At 41.5% G+C, this 26727-nt stretch overlaps 1 protein-coding gene across 2 annotated transcripts in view; it reads right to left on the reverse strand.

Moving 5' to 3' along the window:
* Nucleotides 1-1510: 1510 nt before the first annotated feature.
* Nucleotides 1511-26727, reverse strand: part of CD163 (CD163 molecule) — a 44375-nt gene continuing 19158 nt past the window's right edge. The window contains exons 7-18 of one of the 2 annotated variants that reach the window (XM_056134725.1): nt 16427-16741; nt 16010-16324; nt 15815-15904; nt 15419-15733; nt 12683-13003; nt 9769-9831; nt 9523-9579; nt 9175-9210; nt 8864-8971; nt 7906-8001; nt 5308-5361; nt 1511-2023 (exon numbers count right to left, since the gene is read on the reverse strand). In XM_056134725.1, coding sequence (XP_055990700.1) covers nt 5339-5361; nt 7906-8001; nt 8864-8971; nt 9175-9210; nt 9523-9579; nt 9769-9831; nt 12683-13003; nt 15419-15733; nt 15815-15904; nt 16010-16324; nt 16427-16741 — 1739 coding nt within the window. In that variant the 3' untranslated portion in view covers nt 1511-2023; nt 5308-5338. Of the gene's footprint in view, nt 2024-5307; nt 5362-7905; nt 8002-8863; nt 8972-9174; nt 9211-9522; nt 9832-12682; nt 13004-15418; nt 15734-15814; nt 15905-16009; nt 16325-16426; nt 16742-26727 lie in introns of both variants that reach the window. The other variant, XM_056134724.1, reaches the window with a different exon arrangement.

Genomic DNA, 26727 nt, shown 5'->3' on the forward strand with positions numbered 1-26727 from the left:
AGGGCCTGAGAGATACTACCATGGACAGATGCTTGCCTTGCATGTGGTTGATCTGGGTATGATCCCAGGCATCACTTATGGTCTCCCCAGAGTAAGGCCATGAGTTTCCCTGAGCACAGAGCCAGAAGCAAACCCCAAGCACCACTGGGTGTGGCCCCCAAGACATAACAGAAAAAGCAAGAACAAAAAGTAAAGCCCTTGGAAAATTAGACTTTGTTACTTAATTTTTGTTTTTAGACCACTGTTTGAAACATTTCTACAACATAACTAAAGTGAAACCCTTGGAAAATTTAATTTTATTATTTATTATTCATGTTTTAGGCTACACCCGCTCTGCTCAGGGCTTACACCACACGTGGTGCAGGGGATCAGATGGGATCGGCCTTGTAGTGCAACACAAGCTCCTTAACCTCTGTACTCTCTCCTGGCCTGAAAATCAGTTTTGAATGTTAATCATAATGTGGCCCCCTAGCGCCGTGTAATCCCATCAGCGGCCAAGACTCAGAGACTATAAAAACCAGATCCCGGAAGAGAAGAGTGCAGTCTTCTGCCCCCGCGCCTGACTGTCCTCGCTCGCGGGGGCAGAAGACTGCACTCTTCTCTTTCAGCAGGGGAGGGGAGCGGGTTGAGCTTTCCTCCCCGCCCCGACCAGGGCTCCGGCAGCCAAAGACCTCCAGGACCAGCCACCACCATGCTGAGACCACTCTCCGCACACATGAAGGTACTGGCAGAGGGACAGAGTCACGTGGGTTCCGGGGCCGAGATCTCCAAGCCTATTCGGATTTGGGCCGAGCATCCTCCACCCAGATCCTCCAAATTCCAGTAGGCGGGGGTCACATCCACCAACTGACCCCCTGGCACCGTGTAATCCCATCAGCGGCCAAGACTCAGAGACTATAAAATCCAGATCCCGGAAGAGAAGAGTGCAGTCTTCTGCCCCTGCACCTGACTGTCCTCGCTCGCCGGGACCCCTTGGAGCGGCATTCGCGGCCGCGCGACATCTTATTATGACATCTTATTATCTTATTCCTACTTTGGACAAACTGGCAGGCTACCAATGTAGCCTGCCCACACGCAGAGTCTGGCAAACTCCCCGTGGCGTACCCAATATGCCAAATACCAGTAACAATGATGGGTCTCATTCTCCTAAAGAGCCTTGAATATAATCTCAGGGCTAGGATGAAGGAGACGTTACTGGGGCCTGCTCGAGGCAATCGACGAATAACAGGATGATTTGTGATTGTGATTGTGAATCATAATGTGAACAAAAGCAAAGTTGGTCACCAAATGAGTCTGGAATATATCACTTTAAATGAAAACTTGGGAGAAAACCAGAAAGATCTTTCCTGCTTATAATGATTGTTCTGTGTTCTAACTAGCTTTGTTGCAGCCCAGGGGACAATCCCCCCTAAAATCTGTGGGTTCTTTTGAGACTGGACAAACAAACAAATTAACATTAGATATAATAGTAGGAGAAAAACTCAACCTTTAATTATATATATATGTATATAGTGAATATACAAGGTGGCAAATTCTAAAGTAAAATGGGATTTTATAAGCTACCGATCTAAAGAATTTTCTTGCACTCATTTTGAATTTCTGTAGGTTAGCTTCATTTTATTAATCAGTCTAATCTGTTTGGTATAAAAAAGTCCTGACAAACATGTTTATGGGCCAGTTGGAAATAAGAAGAAAACTATTATTTAGATCAAAGTAGAAAATAATATTCCGTACAAACGAAAAGGCATTATATATTTAAGACCTCCCCTCCCCCCAAAAAAGTCATAACGCCAACAAAAAGTTAAGAATAATTCAAACAAGCTATATACTTTTTTTTTACTTAATATCCCTGGAGAATCTTATACAACTTTTAGTGGTCATGTTCCCTACTTAAATTTTTATAAATTCAGCAGCAGTCTTTGGTATCCGAGGAGACTCAGAGTGTAACCCTTTGATCATCTTCAGAGAATGAGGTGGATTCTTCCTCCATTCTTGCCTGGTCTTTATCAAGGCATTGCCGAGGCTGAATTAAAATAATAGAAATTATTTTTCATTTTCATAGACACAAGCACAGAAGTATTAGATTACGATACATAATATATACATTGCAACATATTAAAAAGCATTCAATTGTCCTGGAGCGATAGCACAGCGGTAGGGCGTTTGCCTTGCCCGCAGCCAGCCTGGTGGAGCCGGGTTCGATTCCTCCGCCCCTCTTGGAGAGTCTGGCAAGCTACGAGAGTATCTCGCCCTCACGGAAAAGCCTGGCAAGCTACCCGTGATATATTCAATATGCCAAACACAGTAACAACAAGTCTCAAAAAAAATGGAGACGTAACTGGGCCCGCTCGAGCAAATCGATGAACGACAGGAGGACAGTGTTTGTTTTTGACAGTGTCAATTGTCCTAAAGAGAAAGCTTAAATGCAATGATCTTGAAACTTCAGTGTAGAAGAATTATTTCTCTATATAAGCTACAGTAGTAGCACTGTAGGACTATTGTCCTGTCCCATTGTTCATCGATTTGCTCAAGTGGGCACCAGTTACGTCTCCATTGTGAGACTTGTTGCTACTATTTTTGGCATATCGAACACATCACGGAGAGCCTGCCAGGCTCTGCTGTGCTGGCAGAATACTCTCAATAGCTTGCCGGGCTCTCTGAGTGGGATGGAGGAATCGAACCAGGGTCGGCCGCATGCAAGGCAAACGCCCTACTAGCTGTGCTATCGCTCCAGCCCAAGCTACAGTGATAAATTCAGAAATGCCATTTTTTGAAAACACTCTCATATCATCTGAAACAGGTTTTGGCTGTAATTACTCTTTAAGGAAAAAGTAGTTTAATCATTAATTATCAGAACAATATTCATGTGTGAGATTATATCATCATCAATAGACTGAGCTTTTAGTGCAGTTGGAATTTTTTATGCTTTTTATTACACATACTTGTAAAATTTTAGATATACGCATTATATTTATTGAGATACAATAGGTAAGCACATAAATGAAAGGCTATTACTGCATTTTCAGAGAGAATTTTTTTTTTTTTAGTTAATCACATATTTTCCTCAGACATTAGCCTACTGATTTATTGTCACTTTGTTTCCTACTTTTTGTCATTTCTGACAATGTTGGAAAAGAAATCCATGTATCATCTTTATTTTTTTTTAATTTTTATTTATTTTTTGCTTTTTGGGTCACACCCCACGATGCTCAGGGGTTACTCCTGGCTCATGCACTCAGGAATTACTCCTGGTGGTGCTTGGGAGACCACATGGGGTGTTGGGAATCGAACCTGTGTCGGCCATGTTGGCTGCGTGCAAGGCAAACACCCTACCCACTGTGCTATCGCTCTAGCCCCCCATGTATCATCTTTAAATCCACATATACACATGCTTATCATTTTTAAATCCACTTATACACATGCACGTACTAATGACTTCTGTGGTTAAAAAAGGAGTTAATAGTTGGATCAAAGGATCTGTAACTCCTTCCACACCTTTCATTTCCAACATCAATGTATGAAATTACATATTTCTCTGTATTCCCACCATTCCTAAATATTGATGCCGCTTTTAATTTATGTTGGCCCTGGTTTTCACATGTTATTAGATTTTAGCATTTTTTCAATAATTGTCATTTTCAATTACTTTTGGGTAAAATATCTTTTCATAACTTTGGCTAATTATCTATTACATCATCTCTTGATCTTAAAAATCAATTTATATATTCTGCATACAAATTATCTATGGATTGGAGTGATAGCACATCGGGTAGAGCATTTGCCTTGCACGTGGCTGACCTGGGTTCGTTCCCTCCATCCCTCTAGGAGAGCCTAGCAAGCTACCAAGAGTATCCCGCCAACATGGCAGAGCCTGGCAAGCTCCCTGTGGAGTATTGGATATGCAAAAAACATTACCAACAAGTCTCACAACGGAGACGTTACTGGTGCTGACTCAAGCAAATCATTGAACAATGGGAGGACAGTGCTACAGTGCTACAAATTATCTATATAATTTATAGGCACATAATATCTTCTCTCCTGTTGCATAGAGCTTATAAATGCTCCATATTTATGGATATATACCCTTTTTCTGGTAAGAATCGTGATCACGATCATCCTGTTGTTCGTCGATTTTCTCGAGCAGGCACCAGTAATGTCTCCTTCTTCCTAGCCCTGAGATTTTAAAAGAGCCATTTCAATGCTCTTTCAGGATTAGAGAATGAGACCCATCATTGTTACTGGTATTTGGCATATTGAGTACGGCACAGGAAGTCTGCCAGACTCTGCCGTGCGGGCAGGATACTTTTGGTAGCCTGCCAGGTTCTCCAAAGGAAAAATAAGATAATAAGATGTCGCGCGGCCCCTAATGTGGCTGCGCGCTTCCGGGAGCAGGGTTTTATAGTCTCCGTGTCTTGGCGTTGATGGGACTAAGCAAGAATAGATATTATAATAAAACATTGAAGTTATTCTTATACATATTAACATTAGAAAAAGATTGCCCTATAGGTGAATGCTGATGGACAAGTACCAGTTACGCAGATGAAAAAGGGCTCTGAGGGAACCCCAGATGCTTTAGCAAATAAACATGTGCAGGGGCATCATAATACAGTTACATACTATTAATGGTTATAACGTTTGGGAGCTACACCCAACAGTGTTCAGGGCTTACTCCTGGCTCTGTGCTCAGGGACCACTCTGGGAACTAGATGGAGTGCAGGGGTATCGAACCCCTGGTGAAGAGCCAGCAAATCAGACTCCCTGCCCACTATCCTATCACTTTGACCCAAGTTATTGAGTTATATAACAAAATGTTATAAACTTTTGGCCTCAACGGTGCTACAAATTATCTATAGATATATAGGTATATATCTATAGGTATTTCAAATGTCTTATATAAATATTTCTGCAAAACATATGTTTGCTATAGATTGTTTCAAATTTTCTACTATCACCTTTTGAAAAGCACGTATTATGCCTATATGTCTTTTCTTTTTTTCTGGTATGATTCTTATACTATACCTAAAAGATTTATTTATCTACCCAGACTTTCCTTAACCCCCTGATTGGTGTTGTCATCCAAGAAATGAACAAGTCATAGTTATAAAAAATATTTAAATATTTTCAATTGAAATATATATATACACACATATACACAAACATACATATGCATATGAAAATGCATATATATGCATATATAAGTGCATATATCTTACATATATTATTCTTTATTTCTAATACATGTGAAGTTCTAAATTTTCTAAAAATGTACTTATTTTGAACAATGAAAAATTCAACTTCCTCACTCACCTCACTGGATCATAAATTTTCATTTTTGTATTCAGTGCACCTCAGCATAGTCCCCTTTTTTATCCAGAAACAGGAAGAGATTAAGAAACAAAAATTAGTTCAGCAGCATTAAAACCATGGGGGTTTGTAAAAAGAAGGAAATAATTGTTCGGAAATAAGTCAGAGTTCCCCCTCCAGGGTCTGAGATACTCTTTGAACAATGAAATATACTTTCTTCAATTAGGAAGACAAATTGCAAGTGTGATATTAATGACGTGGAAGATCTTTCCTATGTCTTAACTATGCTTTCCTGGCAGTTCTTGATAATGCCAAGTCTTTGGGATTAAAGAAATGAAAGAGGCTTGGAAGGAATGGAACATCAAGAAGGTACATAATCTTCATAGTACTTATCCTTGGGAAATTTCTAACAGTGAATTATGCTGCCTACAGGCAGAATTAGTACACTGGAGACAAATAGTGTGTGAGAAGAAAGAGCATTATTATTTATAATTGAAAACAAGGCCAGTACTGTAAAATGCTTAGGATGCCGTGAAGCTACAAAAAACTTTAAATTTGAGACTCCTTTTGGGAAATCTGGCCAACATTATGAAACAAAAGGGCAAACGCAGGAAGTAAGAAAGAAACAATGAAATAACCTGGGGATAGAGAGACAGTACAGGGGATTTGCACATGCCTCCTTGTGATCCATCCCAGTTCAATACCAGGCACCATATGGTCCCCTGAGCCCTGCCAGAGGACCTCTAAAGAGTCACTAAGCACTCACTAAGAATCACTAGGAGGGTTCCTGGGTCTCTTGAGCACCAATAGGGAAACTTCCCCCAAAATAAATAAGGTAAAGGTAAAGGTAAAGGTAAAGGCCCTCCCGTTGATCGTCGATTTGCTCGAGCGGGCCCAGTAACGTCTCCATTGGAAACTTTGTTGTTACTGTGTCTGGCATATCGAATACTCTCGGTAGCTTGCCGGGTTCTCCGAAAGTTTAATCTTAATGTATGTCTTAGAAGATTAATTTTTGTTTAATATGTTTTAGTATTTTTACTAAAACTAGATCAAAATCATAATGTTCTGCTACAGAATTATTTGTGTCTCTCACAAAGAGCAAACACAGGTCTCTTAACCAAAGGTGTCATCATTATTGCAATTTTGGTGTTCTCTATGGATAATTAGTTGCTGTCTTTCTTCCTTATGTGGATCAGAACTGTCACATTGTATATTTTATATTTCCCCAGCCTGATTCTAGCTAACAAATTCTTTAAAAAAAAATCCTATCAAATATTGTCTGGTTCAACCCCTTTGGAAAACAGTTTGGAGGATTCTCTTAAGCTGAAAATTAAGCTGCCAGATTGACCCACTTTGAAATTCCACTTTGGAGCATCTACTCATGGGACAGAAAGACATTAATTCAAAAGCACACCATTATTCATTGCAGCACTCAGCTAAAATTTGGAATCAACCCAGATGTGCAACACCAGATCAGTGAATCGTGAAGATGTGGTACGAATACACAACGGAGTACTATCAAGCAGTAAGGAACGATGACATCTGGCCACCATCCAGATTGCATGGTTTTTTCTCCCAGAAGGGAGCAACATGACACCCGCCATAGCCATGCTACTGGACTCTGTGCCAGGCTGTTTCACTCAGGGAGCCCGAGAGGGGGACGGGTGAGAGCTCTTCCCGCCCCAAGGGACCCAGCCCCGGCAGCCAAAAACCTTCAGAACCCAACCACCACCACACTCAAGGCCACTCCCCACACACTCAGGCCAGTCTCACCCATGAGTAAATGTATTCCTGGACCGAGAGGCAGCATTTGAGGCTGTGTGACACATCATAAGACAGTTTTCCATAACAAACAGTACAAAATATAATTTCCAGTTGTGCTTTGGGACAGGGCTTGGGGTTTGGGATGGAACATCCCAAATTTGGTGTAATGGTGGTGGGATTGGTGTTTGAAAATTAACGGTAATCAAATATCATGAACCACCAAATAAAAATTTATTTTAAATTTTTAAAATAAAAAATTAAAAGAAAAAGGAATGATGATACGCAATTTGCTACTACATGGATGAAACGGAAAGATATCATGTTAAATGAAGTGAGTCAGAAAAAGAAGCATAAACACAGGCTATCACTTATGAGTGGTATTTAGAGTAATTGAACGAGGAAATGAATGGTTTAAAGGGAGGGGGCATGCCTAGATTACCCTTGGCCCCAGAGTATAGGGAGGTGAAGAAAAGTCAATGATGGGGACACTGGGGAGGAGACATCTAAGAAGCACAGGGGTCAAGGGTCAATGTACACCAGTGGTGTTAAGGAATGATAGAGCTAACTGTCTAAACCACAATCAACAATATTGAAAGCATGAGCCCAGAACTTAAGTAAACAAACTTAAAAAGGTGCCTGTCGAGATGGCAGGCTGGGGTTGGGAGTGGGGGTGGGAGAGGGAACCAGGGAGCACTGGTGGGGGGAAGATGAACCTGGTGGTGGGATCGGTGATGGAACATTGTATGTCTAAAACCCAACTATGAGCAACTTTGTAAACCATGGTGCTTTTTACAAAATGAAATGAGGAAAAATTTGAAAAAATAAAATACCACTGACCTGAAGGAGTCAGCAGGTTCAGATCATCTTCCTTCAGACAAGAGTTCATTTCTCGGTATTGGATTTGGTGGACAGAATTCTCTCCTCTCGTGAAAACTGACAACAGAGATATTGGGTTAGGATGAAACCGGCACTTATGAACATTTCCCTACCTGCCTATTGGAGCAGAGATTTAATCTTTATCCATTCTATTGTCTAGATTGCATCCCATTCTAGGACCAAACTTTCTTCTAAAATGCTAAACACACACACACACACACACACACACAATGCACCCAACACAAGTTGAGTCTTCTCTAATACCATCATCACAATTAATACCAACCACACAATTCCTTTTCCTTCAGCAGTCTTTAATTCATTCGTGCTTTTCCTAAAAAAAAAAATCTCTGAAATCTATCTTTTTCTATTCTCACCACAAACCTTTTCTTTCACCTCAAATACTTCAAAAATGTTATTCTTGTCAATTATGTGGTACTCCCTCAACCACTCATAAGTTCAGTTGCCAAGGAAAAAACCTTTATAAAAGACAGCATGGTTATTTCACTCCCCTATAGAAAGCTCCTAAATGAGTATTAATCTCCTTGTCAGGGAACATGGAACTTCATAGTTCATTTCTTCCTGCTTCAGCAGACATTTCAGTAACTTCTCTCCTTGAAATAAACTTTCAGTTCCCCTCAAAACACAAATGCACCATCCTTTAGGCTTGTCTACATTTGTGCCTGTTTTAATTTCCCTGCAAAAATTTTTGGAGCCACACCCAACATTGCTCAAATGTGTTCAGGAGTCATCCTTACAACCAAAGACCCCTTTATCCTCTAAAATCAGTTCCCCTGAGAAACTGCTTCCATTTCTTCTAGGAGCAGTTTTTCTGATATTTATCTCTAAGATATTTTTACAATTCCACAGAAACTTCTCATCTCATAGAAAAATCAGAAAACTATTGTTTGATTCATACCAGTGAGTCTCTGTCTTTGTCTTCGCTTTAGAGCCCACAGGAGGAGTACTGTGAGGGACACCAAGAGAATAAATCCAAGGAATCCAACTGCAACAAGGGACCCGTGACCTAGGCACAAAGAATATCACAAAAGATGCTATTATCTTAGTTAAAAGATCTGGGTCCCTGTTAACTTTCTTTTTAGAAGCTCACATACAAAATCACCAAAATAAATTCAGATCCTCAGAACTTCTTTGACTTAATCTCTAAACTTGAGAAATTCAAAACATTGCTGACCATTGGACATAATGCTCAAAAACCCCATGACATACCTTTGGCACTTGGTGGTCCTTTATTCCCTGTTTTTTCTATAGGAAAAAAAAGAGAGACACCCTTTATTCTTAGAAAATTATATAGAACATATATCTCTATTTCCCATGAAAGTTTTTAGTACTAGCTTGCACTTTCTGCTTAAAATAAGAATCCCCTGGTTCTTATACATGGAGATAATATAAAAGTTATCAACTTTTTCTTGATGAAAACAACGTATAACCACGAAGCCTTGTTCAGACTGAAACATCATCAGGTCCCTGTGAGATTCATCTAGTCCTTAAACTCTTCTCTCTGTCCTCACATTGCTTCCAGAGATTCCAAACTTAATCCAGATTCTTAACACTCACCCAAGCACCGCACTGCAGCGTCTTCCTTGTGTCCACAGTCACTGTGTCCCCAGGTTCCTGGAGGACAATCCCACAAGGAAGACTCATTCCCTCTGCACTCCACTCCGCTGCGCCATATGGGGCCAGTTCCCTGACCAAAGGCCGCCTCTTTCAGGGCTTCCACAGCTGGGCCGCATCCCAGCTGTCTACACACCACATGAGCATCATTAATGTCCCAGGAGTCATCACAGACTGTCCCCCAGGAACCTCGATGCCAGAGCTCTACACGTCCAGAACATGTGCTGTTTCCTCCTTGAAGTCTGATCTTGCCTGAGAAAAGCAGATGCCTAAGTCATTTCTGAGAAGGAAAATACATCTAAGTAAGTCAACACAGGGGAGAACGGATATGTTGGTGGGATGCCAGACAATCCCTATATATATTTGTGGTGACCTAAAAAGAAGAGAAGGGAGTAAGGGGTAGGGCACAACTGAACAGTAAAGGATAAAATTGAACTTTCGGCGATGAACTTAATGTGGGTTCTATGCACATGTTGATTTTCAGTGATGTACAACTGAAACTTATGTAATGTTATAATGCAATATTACTGCACCAAGAAGAATTTTATTGAAGCAATGCATATGTATATACATATATTTACATGTACAATGGGCTTGAGCGATAGCACAGCGGGTAGGGCGTTTGCCTTGTGTGCAGCCAGCCCGGCTGAGCCGGGTTCAATTCCTCCGCCCCTCTTGGACAGCCCGGCAAGCTGCCGAGAGTATCTCGCCCGCACGGCAGTCTGGCAAGCTACCCGTAACGTATTCAATATGCCAAACACAGTAACAACAAGTCTCAAAATGGAGATGTTACTGGGCCTGCTAGAGCAAATTGATGAACAACAGGAGGACAGTGACAGTGACAGTGACATGTATAATATGTATATGGCATACCAATATATATTCATTTGGAAAACTACATCTATTTTTGTGGGGTGTTTAAGGCTTTGGGGATGCCACTCAGTGCTCTATTACTGGCTCTGTGCTTGGAAGTGACTTCTGGAGATGCTCAGGGGATCATATGTAGCACCAGGGATTTGAACCAGGGTTGGTGGGATGACAGGTAATCCCTATGCTGTCTTCTTGGCTCCAAAAACCAAAATCCATCTTTTTAAAAAGCTCATGTCCTTTTAGCCAACTTGGTCTATTTAATCTTAGACATAAGAACATTAGTGTGACTCATGAAACGTCAAGTGAATAAAGTTAATGTTTTATAATGCTATATTTTTTTCAATAGAAAAGAACTTGAGAGACTGCCAGGTAATTAGAAATCTTCTTCCAGTTTAAGAAGAAAGGGGAAAATCTTTAAGAGGAATCTTTCTGATTGCTTCTCTTTGTAAGCTACATACCAGGGTTTAATAATTGAAAGAAAATGAGGACCTAGGTAAGGCAGAGCATTCAATAGATTTGACCCACACAGTATATACTTCTCATTAGTTCAATGAGAAAGCAATTAAGTGAAACTTTCAAGACATGGGACATGTAATTTTTTTTTATGTAGGAGTACTGCTATTTATTCAGCCACGGATTAGCTGATCGAATTGTGCATGAACTCCACCTTACTTTTTTTTTTTCATTTGTTATAATTTTATTCATTGAATCACCGTGAGAGCAGTTACAAAGCTTTCGGGTCTAAGTCTTGGTCAGACAATGAAACACCCATACCTTCACCAGTGCCCATTCTCCACCCCAACAACCCCAGTATATCCCCATCCCACACCCTCCACCTACCTGTGGGGCAGATGATTTCCACATTACTCTCTCTCTACTTTGATCACATTCAATATTTTGACACCAGACCCACCATTATTATTTGAGATTTTACCCCAACACTCAGATCTGCTGAAAAGGCAACAGATCTGCTGAAAAGGCAATCTGTTTTCTATTGCTGGTTTTAAATAAAATATGATGTCACGTGGCTGCAGTAGTGGCCACACAATTTTGAAATTCTGAAATTTTAACACTTAAATCTGGAGGGATTTCTGCCAAAAATTGCTGGGTTCCAAGATTTGCTCCTGAGTCTCTGGGATCCTGGTCATTAAGCAGATTGATCAGGAGCCAGAAAGGTCATTTGTGGGCGATGACTTGGGATCTTGTTAGGGTGGGGAGGATAGGACCGTCTCCAACCCCATCCCGTGAGGCCCAAAATGTCTCGTCACTGTGGACCCAAACCTGACTGTCCAGTGGCCTCTGGAGGATGGCGGCCACCAAGCCACCAAGGGGGAGCAGGCAGAGGGACAGCACTCTTTCCCCCCCCCCCCCCCCGGGGTAACCCGGTGACAGTAACCTACTGCTGGGACCGGACCCGTTTCTGCCAAAAGCCGCTAGGTTTTGAGATTTGTTTCTGAATCTCTGGGATCATGGCCGCTAAGCAGATTGATCAGGAGCCAGAGAGGTCATTCGTGGGCGATGGCTTGGGGTCTCGTTGGGACAGGGAGGACAGGACCGGCTCCACCCCCATCCCGTGAGGCCCAAAATGTCTTGTCACTGCAGGCCCAAACCTGACTGTCCAGTGGCCTCTGGAGGATGGTGGTTATGGGGTCGCCAGGGGAACAGGCCAAGGCACAAAACCTATTCCCACCTGGGTTGGCCCAGCACCGGTAACCTACTGCAGGGACTGGACGCATTTCTGCCAAAAGCCGCTGGGTTTTGAAATTTGTTTCTGAGTCTCTGGGACCATGGCCATTAAGCAGTTCGATCAGGAACCAGAGAGGCCATGCCTCCAATTATATAGCTGAGCCTGAGGTGGTTTGTGGGTGTGTTTCCCACATACCTAACTTTGGGCTGTTTACTTTCTTGATAAACTTTGCCCCAAGTTTTTGGGGTCTGGCCAAAGGCACAGCAGCAATTTTGGGGTATCTGGAAGTCTGAAGGTGCCATCAGGCTGCTGATGCACTCGCCTCACAGGTACAGATTGACCTGCTGGTGGCACCATACCCCCGGGACATGTGATATTTTGGAGAAAAAGTATGATCTTTGAATACCAAAAGGATAAATGAATTAAAGCCCATGGTACCATCCAGGTATAATAGGTACCGGAAGTTACTGATTCTTACTTAATTTGATAGGAAGATGCAAGTGGAAGTGTGGATTGAAAGTTTCACGTAGATCCAAGGGTACTCACTTTTACATGTGATCCAGGTCTCCTCTGCGGGCGTAGCTGGTCTCTGCTTCCATGGAGATGAGGGACACTGCCATAATGTGTTGGGTCCTTTTGGACACTGAACATTATCCACCCACATCTGTCTGGGCATTATATTGTCTGAAGACGCAGGACTGATGGTCCCACTGTCCCCACAGCCCAGCTGTTGGCAGGCCACCTCCACAGTGGTTGCAGATATGCCACTTTTGCCAATGCTGCCCCAAACTCCATTGTAAAAAACTTCCAGACGGCCGGAACAGGTGTCTCTGCTGGATTCACTGACCACTCTTAGGGACAGGAACTCTAGGGTAGAATTGCAGAAGTTAATAGTTTCATGTTTTCGAAGATTCGAAGGATGTATTTCCTCTACTCTGACATGAGAATGGTTTTGAAGATAGGTACAACATGTCAATTTGACTAAATTTTAAAAAATATCTTCTGGATCTTTAGTAGATCATAGTAAAATATGGAACACATCCTGTAAATATATTCTGAGTTTTGTATTCTAGGACCTCTTTCAAATGCCATAATTGATTCTTAATGGAAACATTCTTGAATTTTTCTCCCTTAATTACTGTAAATGGATCCTTATTAATTTTATTTACAGTTGCCCCATTAGTTAAAATTTAGTGAGACGTCTGTAGCACTGTCCTCCCGTTGTTCATCGATTTGCTCTAGCAGGCACCAGTAACGTCTCACAACAAATTGTGAGACTTGTTGTTACTGTTTTTGGCGTATTGAATACGTCATGGTTAGCTTGCGAGGCTTTGCCGTGTGGACAAGATACTCTTGGTAGCTTGCAGGACTCTCTGAGAGGGGTGGAGGTATCGAACCTGGGTCTGCTGCGTGCAAGGTTCTACCCACTGTGCTATCGCTCCAGCCTCTGTGCTATCACTCCAGCCTCTGTACTATTGCTCCAGCCCAGTGAGATGTCTATGTACTAAAATCAGAGTTTTGTGGAGTACCTCACCTCCTTAAGTTGGAATATTACCATTCCTAGCACTGAACAACTCTATTGTTCATAACCTCAACTAGATGTATGTCTTTAAAAGTCAGTGGTTAATGGTATCATGCAAGCTGGAACTAGAGTACATGGTTGCTTGTGGGATATCTGGGTTTGGTCCCTAGCCTGGCATGATCACCTGGGAACCACCAGGTGTGCCCCTCCCTCACAATTCAATGGGATCAAAATTACTTTTATAATGTAGATATTTTTTTACTTCCAAGGTAACTGAGTAATGTACTCTTTTCTCCCAATATATTATAGCCAACTACAGTTTTCTACTTCACAAAAAATTTAAAGCTTTCCATATAGACAAATAGTGGACTCATGAAAATTTTTGTTCTTATATCAACAAATCTCATTCATATGTCATGAAAAGTTATTTGGACATGATAATTATCTATGCTCTGCAGAATCTTATTCTTACTAAGTGTGTCACACTTAGTAAGAATAAGATAATCACTGGTCTGATAAAAGGGACACAAAGAAATTGTGTCCTTTTAATTTATTCATCAATATATTATTTTAAAAAAAATTTTTGGGTCACACTTGGCGATCCTCAGGAGTTCAGGGATTACTCCTGGCTCTGCACTCAGTAATCACACCTGGCGGTGCTCGGGGGACCACATGGGATGCTGAGAATCAAACCCGAGTCGGTCACGTGCAAGGCAAATGCCCTACCTGCTGTGCTATCACTCCAGCCCCTCGTCAATATATTAATCAATATACTGATTAATCCCCTAACATCCAGAATTACACATTTGTAAAAGAATTTTTTATTATTAGGCTTGTTGTCATTTCCATGATATGTAAGCTTATTTCTAAATCTTTTTGTTTTTTTCTGACATTATACTAACTTGCAAATGAGGTAGCACTGATTTGTCAAATCTACACTTCTGGAATCTTTTCTTATTTTTAATTTTTAAAATTTTTTTTGGGGTGTTGGGCCATATCCGGCAATGCTCAGGGGTTACTCTTGGCTCTGCACTCAAAAATTACTCCTGGTGGTGCTTAGGTGACCTACGGGATGCTGGGGACTGAGTTCGGGTTGGCCACATGCAAGCCAGATGGAATGCCCTACCTGCTTGCTGTAGTACCGCTCCAACCCCCTAAAGCCTTTTTTTATACTTTTTTTTTTTTGCATAATGGTTAGGGCATATGCCAGAGCAAGGCAGACATGGTTTGACTCCTTGTTCTCTGCTGACCAACCTGAGACTTCATATTTTTTCTATTTATTTTTTGTGGTTTTCCCAGCAGTGCCCAGGGGCCAGGTGACCACTCCTGGTAGTACTTGGTCACTTGGACCTATGGTAGCACTGTAGCACTGTTGTCCTATTGTTTAGCAATTTGCTCGAGCAGGCACCAGTAACGTCTCCATTGTGAGACTTGTAGCTACTGTTTTTGGCATATCGAATACACCATAGGTAGCTTGCCAGGCTCTGCCATGCGGGTGGGATACTCTTGGTAGCTTGCTAGGCTCCCTGAGAAGGATGGAGGAATCGAACCCGGGTAAGCTATGTGCAAAGAAAACGCCCTACCCACTGTGCTATTGCTTCAGTCCTAGACCCATGGTACACTTCTGAATGGTGCATGGTACACTTCTGAACTGCAATCAGTTCCCTCTTGCTTTTCAGTGGATTCTCCCAGGTAAACATCCCTCATTACATCAGTTCTTTCTCATGTGACCGTGGCCATAAGTTCTATGCAGGACATACCTGAACAAATAACTCCTGCATCCTCCTTATGCCTGCAGTTGTGCCTTCCCCAGCCGTGTGAATGGCACTGCCAAATGTGAGACTCTTTTCCATTACAGTTGATCTCATCCAGCCAAATGGGGCCTGTTCCTTCCCCAAAATGAGCAGAACCTGTGGCATTGATGGCCACGCCACAGCCTAGCTGTCTGCACACCACATGAGCATCACTCAGGTCCCAGCTGTCATCGCAGATGGTTCCCCAGAGACCCTCATGGTAGACCTCTATTCTCCCGGCACAGCGACTGCTTTCATTCACCAGGCGGAGTTGGCCACTCCCTTGAAGAGGAAACAGACGTTTACTAAAACACATTCCAAACGGTTTGACATCCTTCCCCTAGCTCCGTCCCGGATTCTCACCTACGCAGGCAACGGATCTCTCTTCTGTCACGGGAGAGCTTGTTGGGAGTGAAGTTGAATTGCAGGGGGGCAATGTGTCACTCTTATTTCCTGCAAAGAGACCCCACACCACACCTCTCAGTCCTCCAAGGCACAGAAGATGAGAAGGAGGAAGGGAGAAGATGGAGAGTGAAGGAGCCCAGCGGAGCTGATTACCTGAGCAAATCACCGAGGACACTTGCCCGGATGAGCAGAGCGGTGCGCCCAGAGCTACGACCGGACAGTCCCCCAGGGACTGCTCAATGCCAGTGCAGTGGAACATGTGACTCCAGAACGGACCTTGGCTTTTCCCAAAATGCAACCCTCCTGGGATGGAAAGGGCAACCCCACACTTAAGCTGCTGGCACAGAACGTGGGCGTCTTCCATGTCCCAGTGAGAACTGCAGATGGGTCTCCATGTCCCCAGCGTCTTGAGTTCCACTTGTCCCTCGCATGGGGATTTGCCACTCACCAAGCGGACTTCAGTATATCCTGGAGAGAGACAAGGCTTTTTAAAAAAAAAAGGTATGTGATGACCAAGCCCTCGCCTGTTGACAGTACAGGAATATATGATTCACGTTCCCTGGATCTCACTTGAGCAGACCACTCCAACGTCCCTGCTGTGGCTACAGGTTCCATCTGGGCGAGGTGCTACGGGGCAGAGCGAAAGATGGGACTCGTCACCCACACACTGGAATTCTTCAGACCAGATCCGTCCGTTTCCTTCTCCGAAGTGAGCTCCCCCAAGAATAGAGATGGCCGTGCCACACTGCAGTTCCCTGCACAGCACGTTGGCAGCTTCCAGAGAGAAGTCGGAATCACACACTGTGCCCCATTCATCTCCGTGTTTCACTTCAACACGACCAGAGCAGGGAATGTCACCTTCAACCAGTCTGGCTTCCCTGTGGGCTAAGAAAAAGAAAAACATTTCAGTGGGGGAAAGAATAGCATTGCAGTGAAGGGGGGATAACAAGATTCCCCAGGTTTTCCTGGAAGGTGAGAAAGAGGAAGGAAGTCAACTCTCATGGATGGTCATGTGACCTCTTATGCTATTCATAACTGTAGCACTGTAGCACTGTCCTCCGGTTGTTCATTGATTTGCTAAAGCAGGCCCAGTAAAGTCTCCATTGTGAGACTTGTTACTGTGTTTGGCATATTGAATACATCACGGGTAGCTTGCCAGGCTTTGTTGTGCGGGCGAGATACTCTCGGTAGCTTGCCGGACTCTCCGAGAGGGGCAGAGGAATCGAACCTGGCTTGGCTGGCCGGCCGTGCGCAAGGCAAACGCCCTACCACTGTGCTATCGCTCCAGCCCACTATTCATAACAAGCGATGCAAAAGAGAGTATGGGGGAGATTGTCTGCCATAGAGGCAGGGGGAGGCGTAGGATGTTGGGAGGGATACTGGGGTTCTTGGTGGTGGAAGATGTGCACTGGTGGAAGGTTGGGTGATCGATCATTGTATTTCTGAAACTCAAACGAGAAAGCTTTGTAACTATCTCATGGTCATTAAAAAATAATAAAAAATAATAGCATTGTAACACTGTCCTCCCGTTGTTCATTGATTTGCTTGAGCAGGCACCAGTAACGTCTCCATTGTAAGACCTGTTGTTACTGTTTTTGGCATATCGAATACACCTCAGGGATCTTGCCAGGCTCTGCTGGGCAGGCGGGATACTCTTGGTAGCTTGCCGGGCTCTCTGAGAGGGATGGAGGACTCGAACCTGGGTCAGCCACGTGCAAGGCAAATGCTCTACCCACTGTGCTATCGTTCCAGCCCCTAATAAAAGAAATAATAAGATAAAATTAACATTCTGAATAAAAAAAAGGAATGTGGAGATCATGCCCAATTCAATCAGCTTAATCAATGGCTGAATAAATTGCAGTACTCCTACATTAAAAGAAAAAAAAGAAAAAGTCTAGGAGGTGAGTGATTTTCAGCACACATTGCAGCATGTGTTTTGAGCCAGAGTTGGGCATAATAAATGCTGGATCTCCTCATTCCTATTGGGACTCATTGATCTGAGAGAATTCTGCAACTCAGTCTCATGGGACCCACTATTTGGGAGACGTGATAACTTTACTTTCAGTCTTCTGGCATTATTGACAATGTTAGAGACCTGGGTGATGTTCGTCTGCTTTCTGTTGTTGTAGACCTGCACTTTATTGATCACTACAATCTGGAATCTGCTCCACCCTTTCTAAGAGTTTGTCGTTTTCCAATATGCTTTGTTTTCAAAATGCTCAGATGCCTTTCTCCGGTTTTTTTTTTTTTTGGGTTTTGGGTCACACCCAGCGATGCTCAGGGCTAACTCCTGGCTCTGCACTCAGGAATCACTCCTGGCGGTGCTCGGGGGACCATATGGGATGCTGGGAATCGAACTGGGTCAGCCGCAAGCAAGGCAAACACCCTACCTGCTGTACCATCGCTCCAGCCCAAGCCTTCCTTCTTTTGCAAGCTATTAAACTGAACATAGGTTGGGGCTGGAGAGATAGCACAGAGGATAGGGGATTTGCCTTGCACGCGGCCGACCCGGGTTCGATTCCCAGCATCTCATATGGTCCCCTGAGCACCACCAGGAGTTACTCCTGAGTGCAGAGCCAGGAGTAACCCCTGTGTATCGCCAGGTATGACCCAAAAAGGAAAAAAAAACTGGACAAAGGGAATGTCTCCTTGTCCTTCCCCTGCCTCCTTTCTTTTCTGCTGGTAGGTGTGTGGTTGTTCTCTCAGAATATTTGTTGTATTCCCTGACCTATGGTTTTAGACTCAACATCTTTATCTTTTCAATGAACACCTTCCCTAACCACAAAAGAATATTTTGGTTTCTTTTTCCCTCCTCTTTTCTATTCATAAGCAAATCTCCTTGGACATCTGGAATCTAGGGTGTTAAAAACAGAATGAGTTATTGTACAGACTAATCCTCTGTATTCTTTGTTCAGTGAACGTTCAGTGAATATCGAGAACAAGTTAGACTCACTTGAAATCAAATCACTTCTTTATCTCACTATAAATACTGGTGATGAGAATGACAAGAGTGAATGAACAGAAAGTAGACTATAGACTAAACATGATTGTCACCCATTGCCTCTTTTGCAAACCAAAATACCCAATAAGAGAGAGAGAACAAAAGGGAATGCCCTGCCACAGAGGCAGGGTGGGATAGGGGGGATGGGGGGGTGGGAGGGATACATGGTGGTGGGAAATGGGCACTGGTGGAGGGATGGATATTTGATCATTGTATAATTGAAACCCAAGCACAAAAATGTGTAAGTCTGCAACTGTACCTCATGATGTCTCACTATTAAATTATTTTTAATTAAAAAAATAAAGAAGCCTATTAAAAAATAAACGTATATATAGAGCATTTTACTGAGTAGCAAACATGATTTCACCTTAACAATCATATTTAGAAATTATTATTAATAACATTCCAATGGGCTGGAGCGATAGCACAGCGGGTAGGGCGTTCGCCTTACAAGCGGCCAACATGGCCGACCCGAGTTCGATTCCTCTGCCCCTCTCGGAGAGCCTGGCAAGCTACCGAGAGTATTCGATATGCCAGACACAGTAACAACAAAGTCTCCAATGGAGACGTTACTGGGCCCGCTCGAGCAAACATTCCAATTTTACAGACAAGGAAATGGAAACTTTAGAAAGTGTAATAAGTTTCTAAGAGCATACACGAAGTTAGTGAAGGACTAGGATTTGAAGTCAGATATTATATTCCAGTAGGACCCTGATCCTTCCAATACTCTTCACAAGTAAAAAACTAGCCATAACTATCAACCTTCTGGCACATTTCTTCTCCATATTTATTTCTACTGCTGTAATGTATCATATATATTGCAGAGATCTTCATAATAGCTTTCTAAGTGATATCCTTAGTTCTAGTTCCTCTTACCAATGAAGATGTACCATGTTAAATTGTTATATTGCTAAATTTCAAACACTTTCATTTAATTTCATTGTCAAGATTGAGCACCTACAATGTTTTAGGGATTAGAATGGATTAAAACAGGGTTGGAGTGATAGTACAGCAGGTAGGGCATTTGCCTTCATGAGGCCGACCCAGGTTCGATCCTCAGCATCCCATATGGTCCCCTGAGCATCGCCAAGAGTAATAATTTCTGAGTGCAAAACCAGGAGTAACCCCTGTGCATTGCCGGGTGTGTTGCCCCCCCCCCCAAAAGAATGAATTGAAACGTCTTCCAGTCTATCAAAGAATATAGATGTTAACAGTACAACCAACAATATTCACAATCATAATAGATAGGTATTAATTACTCCATGTGTAATTCATGAGTCAGTATTATTATCAATATTTTAATTTTAAGGACATTGCTCTCCATAGAGCTTTGGGAAATACCCCAGTACCACCCATCTATTAAAATTAAGAGGGAATGTTAGACACTAATTTCTTAGCATGTTCTGAAACACTTTAGGAGTTACTTTAAGAGCCTTAATGTCTTAAAGTAACACTTTAGGTGTTACTTTATTTATTTATTTATTTATTTATTTTTTGCTTTTTTGGTCACACCCTGCGATGCCCAGGGGTTTCTCCTGGCTCTGCACTAAGGAATTACCCCTGGCAGTGCTCGGGGACCAGATGGGATGCTGGATATCGAACCCGGGTCAGCCGTGTCCAAGGCAAATGCCCTACCTGCTGTACTATAGCTCCAGCTTCTTAGGCATTGCTTTAAAAATCTTAATATCTATTGTTTTATCAGTCCTGGGCATACTGTGCTACTTTTTCATGATCTTGTACCATTTCAGAAAATTTTCTCTATTTATAATATATTCCCCAAAGTTACGTACCTGGGGAAAAGCTACTTTCTTTCATTTCTCTGTGGGGATTCTGAGTATTTTTTTAATTTTTAAAAATTTTTTATTAGTGAATCACCATGGGATACAGTTACAGACTTACAAACTTCCATGCTTGTGTTTTAGTCATACAATGGTCGAGTACCCATCTCTCCAACAGTGCCCATTTTCCACCACCAATGGTCCCAGCATCCCTCCCAACACCCCCGCCATGTCCCCTTCACCCACCCCACCTCATGGTAGGGTATTCCCTTTTGCTCCCTCTCTCCTTTTGGGTGTTGTGGTTTGCAATAGAGGTATTAGGTGGCCAACATGTTTGGTCTATAGTCTACTTTCAGCTTGCATCTCCCATCCGGAGTGGGCTCTCCTAGCATCCTTTACATGGTGGTCCCTTCTCTATCTGAGCTGCCAGGAAAAACTACTTTTATGACTCTTAAAGTTCTCACTAATTTCTCTCTCCCCTAAGAGGACACAGTTTAGTACACGATATGCATAGTTAAATAGTTATGAGCCCCAAAATAGAAATGTATATTAGACACAAAACTAACAAATGAAGAGGTCATTAACTATGTTTGGCGATATTTAGAAAAATATAGAAAGCAACATAAATCTGAACCAATGTTTGAAAAAGAGATGGTTGCCAAATACACAATGTGTGAAGCATCAGTTGAATAACACAATCATGTAATATCATGGTGTAATTATAAATAATTTAAGAAAGCTGGAAGTTAAGATGTAAAGAAAAGATACAGTAGAAGTAAAAGTGACGCCAGGGAGATAAGTTTTGGAGGAAGAGTGTTGGACCACACCAACAGTGCTCAGGGCTTACTCCTGATTTGGTGCTCAGGAAATAACAGTGTTGAAAGTGGGTATCCTTGTCTTTTAAAGAAGGGCTGTCACCCTCATCTCCCTGTTCTTCCAGGAGCCTGGCAGTCATGCCTAAGAACAGCCTCTGGCGCCATATCAGCTCATTAAAGGCCATGATCCAGAGATTCACAGATAAATCGTGGAAGACATCAACAAGCTGCAGAGATGCCTCTGGATCCCAAAGTCACCATCCAGTTAAAAACTAAACTCCAGCTGTATCGCCCTATTTAAAATTTTAGAATTCTTGGAGTGATATCTCATACTCTATGCCCCTGATATACTAAGAGTAGTGTACTACATTTCCACATTTGGTGGGTTGTAAACTAGAAGGCAACCGATTTTGATTAAAAAATGCATATATGCATATATAATATGTATACATTTTCATAGAAGGCTCACCTGTAACAGCATGTTAGTAATCTCTTATACAAGAGCTTTGAAATTTTCTTTTTTTCTTTTTGGGTCACACCTGGCAGTGACAGGGGTTACTCCCAGCTCTGCACTCAGGAGTTACTCCTGGTGGTGCTCAGGGTACCCTATGAGATGCTGGGAATTGAACCCGGGTCGGCCGCGTGCAAGGCAAATGCCCTACCCGCTGTGCTATCTCTTCAGTCCCAGCTTTTAAAAATTAAAAAAAAAATTTTTATTTTATAAGATAGTTCACAATATTCGATCATATCCAATATTCAAACACTAATCCCACCTCCATTACACCTTCCCACCATATTTGGGATGTTTCCATCCCAAGCCTCAATCCCTGTCCCAAAGCAAAAATGAGATAATATATTTTATTCAAGGGTTTAATGGCTCCAGGGTGAGATAAAACAATCTTCACACACTTTCTTGTAAGGAAACGTTTTGGAATCATTTTTGTCGATTATTCATAACAAGCAATACAAAAAAAATTATTTAGGTCCTATTTTGTAGGCAGGCTTTGGGGGAGGGTGGAAAAATTTGAAATATGGTGGCGGGAAGGTATAATGGTGGTGGGATTGTTGTTTGAGTATTGGATGTAATAAATTATTGTGAAAACTTTATAAAAATAAAATAAAATTTAAAAAATTAAAAATAGAAAGAAGGGCTGTAAGACTTTTATCATTGAATTATGAGGTTAGCTGGATTTTTGTTTGTTTGTAGACTTTGCTATAGTGAGGTAAGTTCCTTCTTTGTTTTGTTGAGGGTATTTATTATGAAGATAGGTTGAACTTGTCAGTAACTTTCTTTGCATCCATTGATATGGTCATGCTATTTTATCTTTATCTTTCACCCATCAGCATATCACATTAACTGATTTGCGTATAATGAATCATTCTATTCCTGGGATGAAATTACTTGATAATGGTTAATGATTATTTAAATATGGTCATAGATTTGATTCACTAAGAAATTTTTGAGGATATTTTCTTGTGTTCATCAAATATCCTGGTCTGTAATTTAGAAATAAATATATAAAAATAAATAAATGTTGCTGCTTCTGGTATCAGGGTAATATTATCCTGAGATGTATACAAAATAATTTTACTTTGAAGGTTGGTTGAGCTCACTTTTAGTAAACCTGTCTGGACTTCAGCTTTTGTTTTTGGTGACTTTTATTCCTGTTTCAACCTTCCTTCCTTCCTTCCTTCCTTCCTTCCTTCCTTCCTTCCTTCCTTCCTTCCTCCTTCCTCCTTCCTTCCTTCCTCCTTCCTTCCTTCCTTCCTTCCTCCCTCCCTCCCTCCCTCCCTCCCTCCCTCCCTCCCTCCTTCCTTCCTTCCTTCCTTCCTTCCTTCCTTCCTTCCTTCCTTCCTTCCTTCCTTCCTGTGCTCTGGGATTAATCCTGGCCCTGTGCTAGGGATCACTCCTGGCGAACTTGGGGGATGATATTGTATGCCAGGGATGAACCCAGGTTGACCAGTTGCAAGACAAGTGTCTTACCTGCTGTACTATCTCTCTGGCCCTTGTTTCAAGTTTCTTACTAGTAATTAGTCTGTTCCATTTTCCCAGTTCCCCTGATTCAGTTTTTGGAGAATGTATAATTTTAAAACTTCATCATCTCTGATGTATTCATAAAAATTTTATGTATTACCATGAACTTCCATAGTTCTGTTTTGCTTTGTTATATCATAGATTCTGATAGAAAAAAATAAATCAGTAGGGGGAATACAAAAAATAAAATAAGAGTATAAATTTATCTACTGTGGTGAAAACTTAAAATACTTGAAGATAGTCTTTTTAATGAATATTCTTAGTTTCCTTTGTCCTAAAATATTTGAGTTTGGGGCTAAGAAGAAACATGTTTTTATTTCAAATTTATTTAGAAACTCTATGCTACTTTATTTTGATTCTGCTAGTAACATACTACTCTAAACGCAAATTGACTTCCTTCTATCATTTATTCTGCTTATTATTAAAATATTGAGATTTTACAACTTTAAGATTTTTGTTTTCTTTTTGGGCTACACCTCGATGCGCAGGGGTTACTCCTGGCTCTGCACTCAGGAATTACCCCTGGCGGTGCTCAGGGCACCATTTGGGATGCTGGGAATCGAATTGTGTTCATCAAATATCCTGGAAGGAAGGAAGGAAGGAAGGAAGGAAGGAAGGAAGGAAGGAAGGAAGGAAGGTTGAAACAGGAATCGAATCTAGGTTGGCTGCATGCAAGGCAAATGCCCTACCCCTGTGCTATTGCTCCAGCCCCAACTTTAAGAATTTTTTTGATAACTCTATGATTGTAGTTTGCATAAAAGCCATAAAAAATTTCTGTGCCTATATGTATTTCCTTTGATAAATTAGGATTTCCCTTGGTATTTTCTTTTTATTTGTTTTTTTAAATTTTTAATTCAATTTTATATTTATAAAGTAATCACAATATTTGATTACATTTAATATTCCAGCACCAATCCCATCATCATTACACCTTCCCACCAGCATATTTTGGATGCTTATATCCTGAATCCTAACCCCTGCCCCAAAGCAGAACCAAAGTAGTTTATTTTGTATTGTTTGTTATGAATAAATTGAAAATGCTCCAAAAAACTTTCATTAGATGAATGTGAAGATTGTTGTATTTCACCCAGGGACCATTAAGCCCTTTTACAGGAGATTACTAATATGTTCTTGAGGGTTGAGCCTTGTGTGCATATATATATGTATATATATGTATATATATACATATACATATATGTGTGTGTGTGTCCCTCTAAGATTGGTTGCCTTCTACTTTAATCTCTTGATATATTCTTTACTCAGATAAGTAAATATCTCTATTCTCTATTTTTAATATTCTCTATTTTTAATTAGAAATAAAGAACACATATAATGAGCTTGTTTTATAATAATGTGGAAGGATATCTCGCCCGCAGGGCAGAGCCTGGCAAGCTCCCTGTGATGTGATATATTTATATTTATAATATAATAATCACTTAATCATTTAACTTCCCGTTAGTCGTCGATTTGCTTGAGCGGGCGCCAGTAACGTTTCCATTTGTCCCTGTCGTGTGCTAGTGTAGCCCAATGGCATCTGTTTGCCATATAATATTATATAATATAATATATAAATATATTTTAAATAATGTGGTACTGTAAGGAAGGCATTCTAGTAATAAAACCTAAAGCTTGTATCTCCTTAAGTAGAATAATAAGTAGAATTTGCTCGAGTAAAGTAAAGGCCCTCCCGTTGAACATCGATTTGCTCGAGCGGGCCCAGTAACATCTCCATTGGAGACTTTGTTGTTACTGTGTCTGGCATATCGAATACTCTCGGTAGCTTGCCGGTACTAAGGTATTATAGACAGAAAAACTAATGAGTATTATCATCCTTGCTAAAATATTTGAACAAAAGCCACCTGGAAAAGAAAACCATGTTCACCAAAACTGAAAAAAAAAATGAGAGCAGTTGGGAAAAGTACGAAAATCTTGGAAAAAATCAGAATGCAAGCTCATTACCAAAGATAGATAGTATAAAATTAGACTAGAAGTAGCAAGATTACAAGCTGAAACGGAAAGAAACAACAACCAATTTTGTAAGGAGATTCTACTCTTCTTGTAACTGTCAGATGTTATCAGTTGAGAGTTCTATAATTTGGAGCTTGCAGGATTGGAAAAAAAAATCAATCCTTGAAGATACCGTTAGCTTCAATATCATGGAGGGTTTTGCCAACTTTGTCTTCAATGTACCATGCCACTGGCCAAGCAAGTGAAAACAGAGATAGATAAATGGGACTATCTTAAACTAAGAAGCTTCTGCATCTCAAAAGAAATAGTGACCAAAATACAAAGACAGTCTACAGAATGGGAAAGGATATTCGCCGAATACACATCCGACAAGGGGTTGATATCAAGGATATACAAAGTACTGGTTGAACTCCACAAGAAGAAAACATCCAACCCCATCAAAAAATGGGGCGATGAAATGAACAGAAACTTTCTCAAAGAAGAAATCTGAATGGCAAAAAAGGCACATGAGAAAATGCTCTACATCATTAATCATCAGGGAGATGCAGATCAAAACCACAATGAAATATCATTTCACACCACAGAGACTGGCCCACATCCAAAAGAACAAAAGCAATCGGTGCTGGCATGGATGTGGCGAGAAAGGGACCCTCCTTCACTACTGATGGGAATGCCGACTGGTTCAGCCCTTCTGGAAAACAGTATAAACGATTCTCAAAAAATTAGAAATTGAGCTCCCATTTGACCCAGCAATACCACTCCTGGGAATATATCCCAGAGAGGCAAAAAAGTATAGTTGAAGTGACATCTGCACTTGTTTGTTCATTGCAGCACTCTTTACAATAGCCAGTATCTGGAAAAAACCTGAGTGCCAGAGAACAGATGACTGGTTCAAGAAACTTTGGTACATCTACGCAATGGAGTACTATGTAGCTGTTAGAAAAGATGAAGCCATGAAATTTACATACAAGTGGTACTACATGGAAAGTATCATGTTAATAAGCGAAATGACTCAGAAAGAGAGGGATAGACATAGAAAGATTGCATTCATCTGGGGAACATAAAGTAACAAAATAGGAGACTAATACCCAAGAACGGCCGAGATTAGTACCAGGAGTTTTGCTCCATGGCTTGGAGGCCAGCCACACATGCTAGGGGAAAAGGCAGCTCAGATAGAGAAGCGATCACCAAATAAAGGGTGTTGGGAGGATCCTCCCAGGATGGGAGAAGCATGCTGAAAGTGGACTATAGACCAAACATGATTGCCACTCAAT

Source organism: Sorex fumeus, unplaced genomic scaffold (genome assembly GCF_029834395.1).
Source record: "Sorex fumeus unplaced genomic scaffold, SorFum_2.1 ptg000101l, whole genome shotgun sequence".
NCBI classification, from domain to species: domain Eukaryota; kingdom Metazoa; phylum Chordata; class Mammalia; order Eulipotyphla; family Soricidae; genus Sorex; species Sorex fumeus.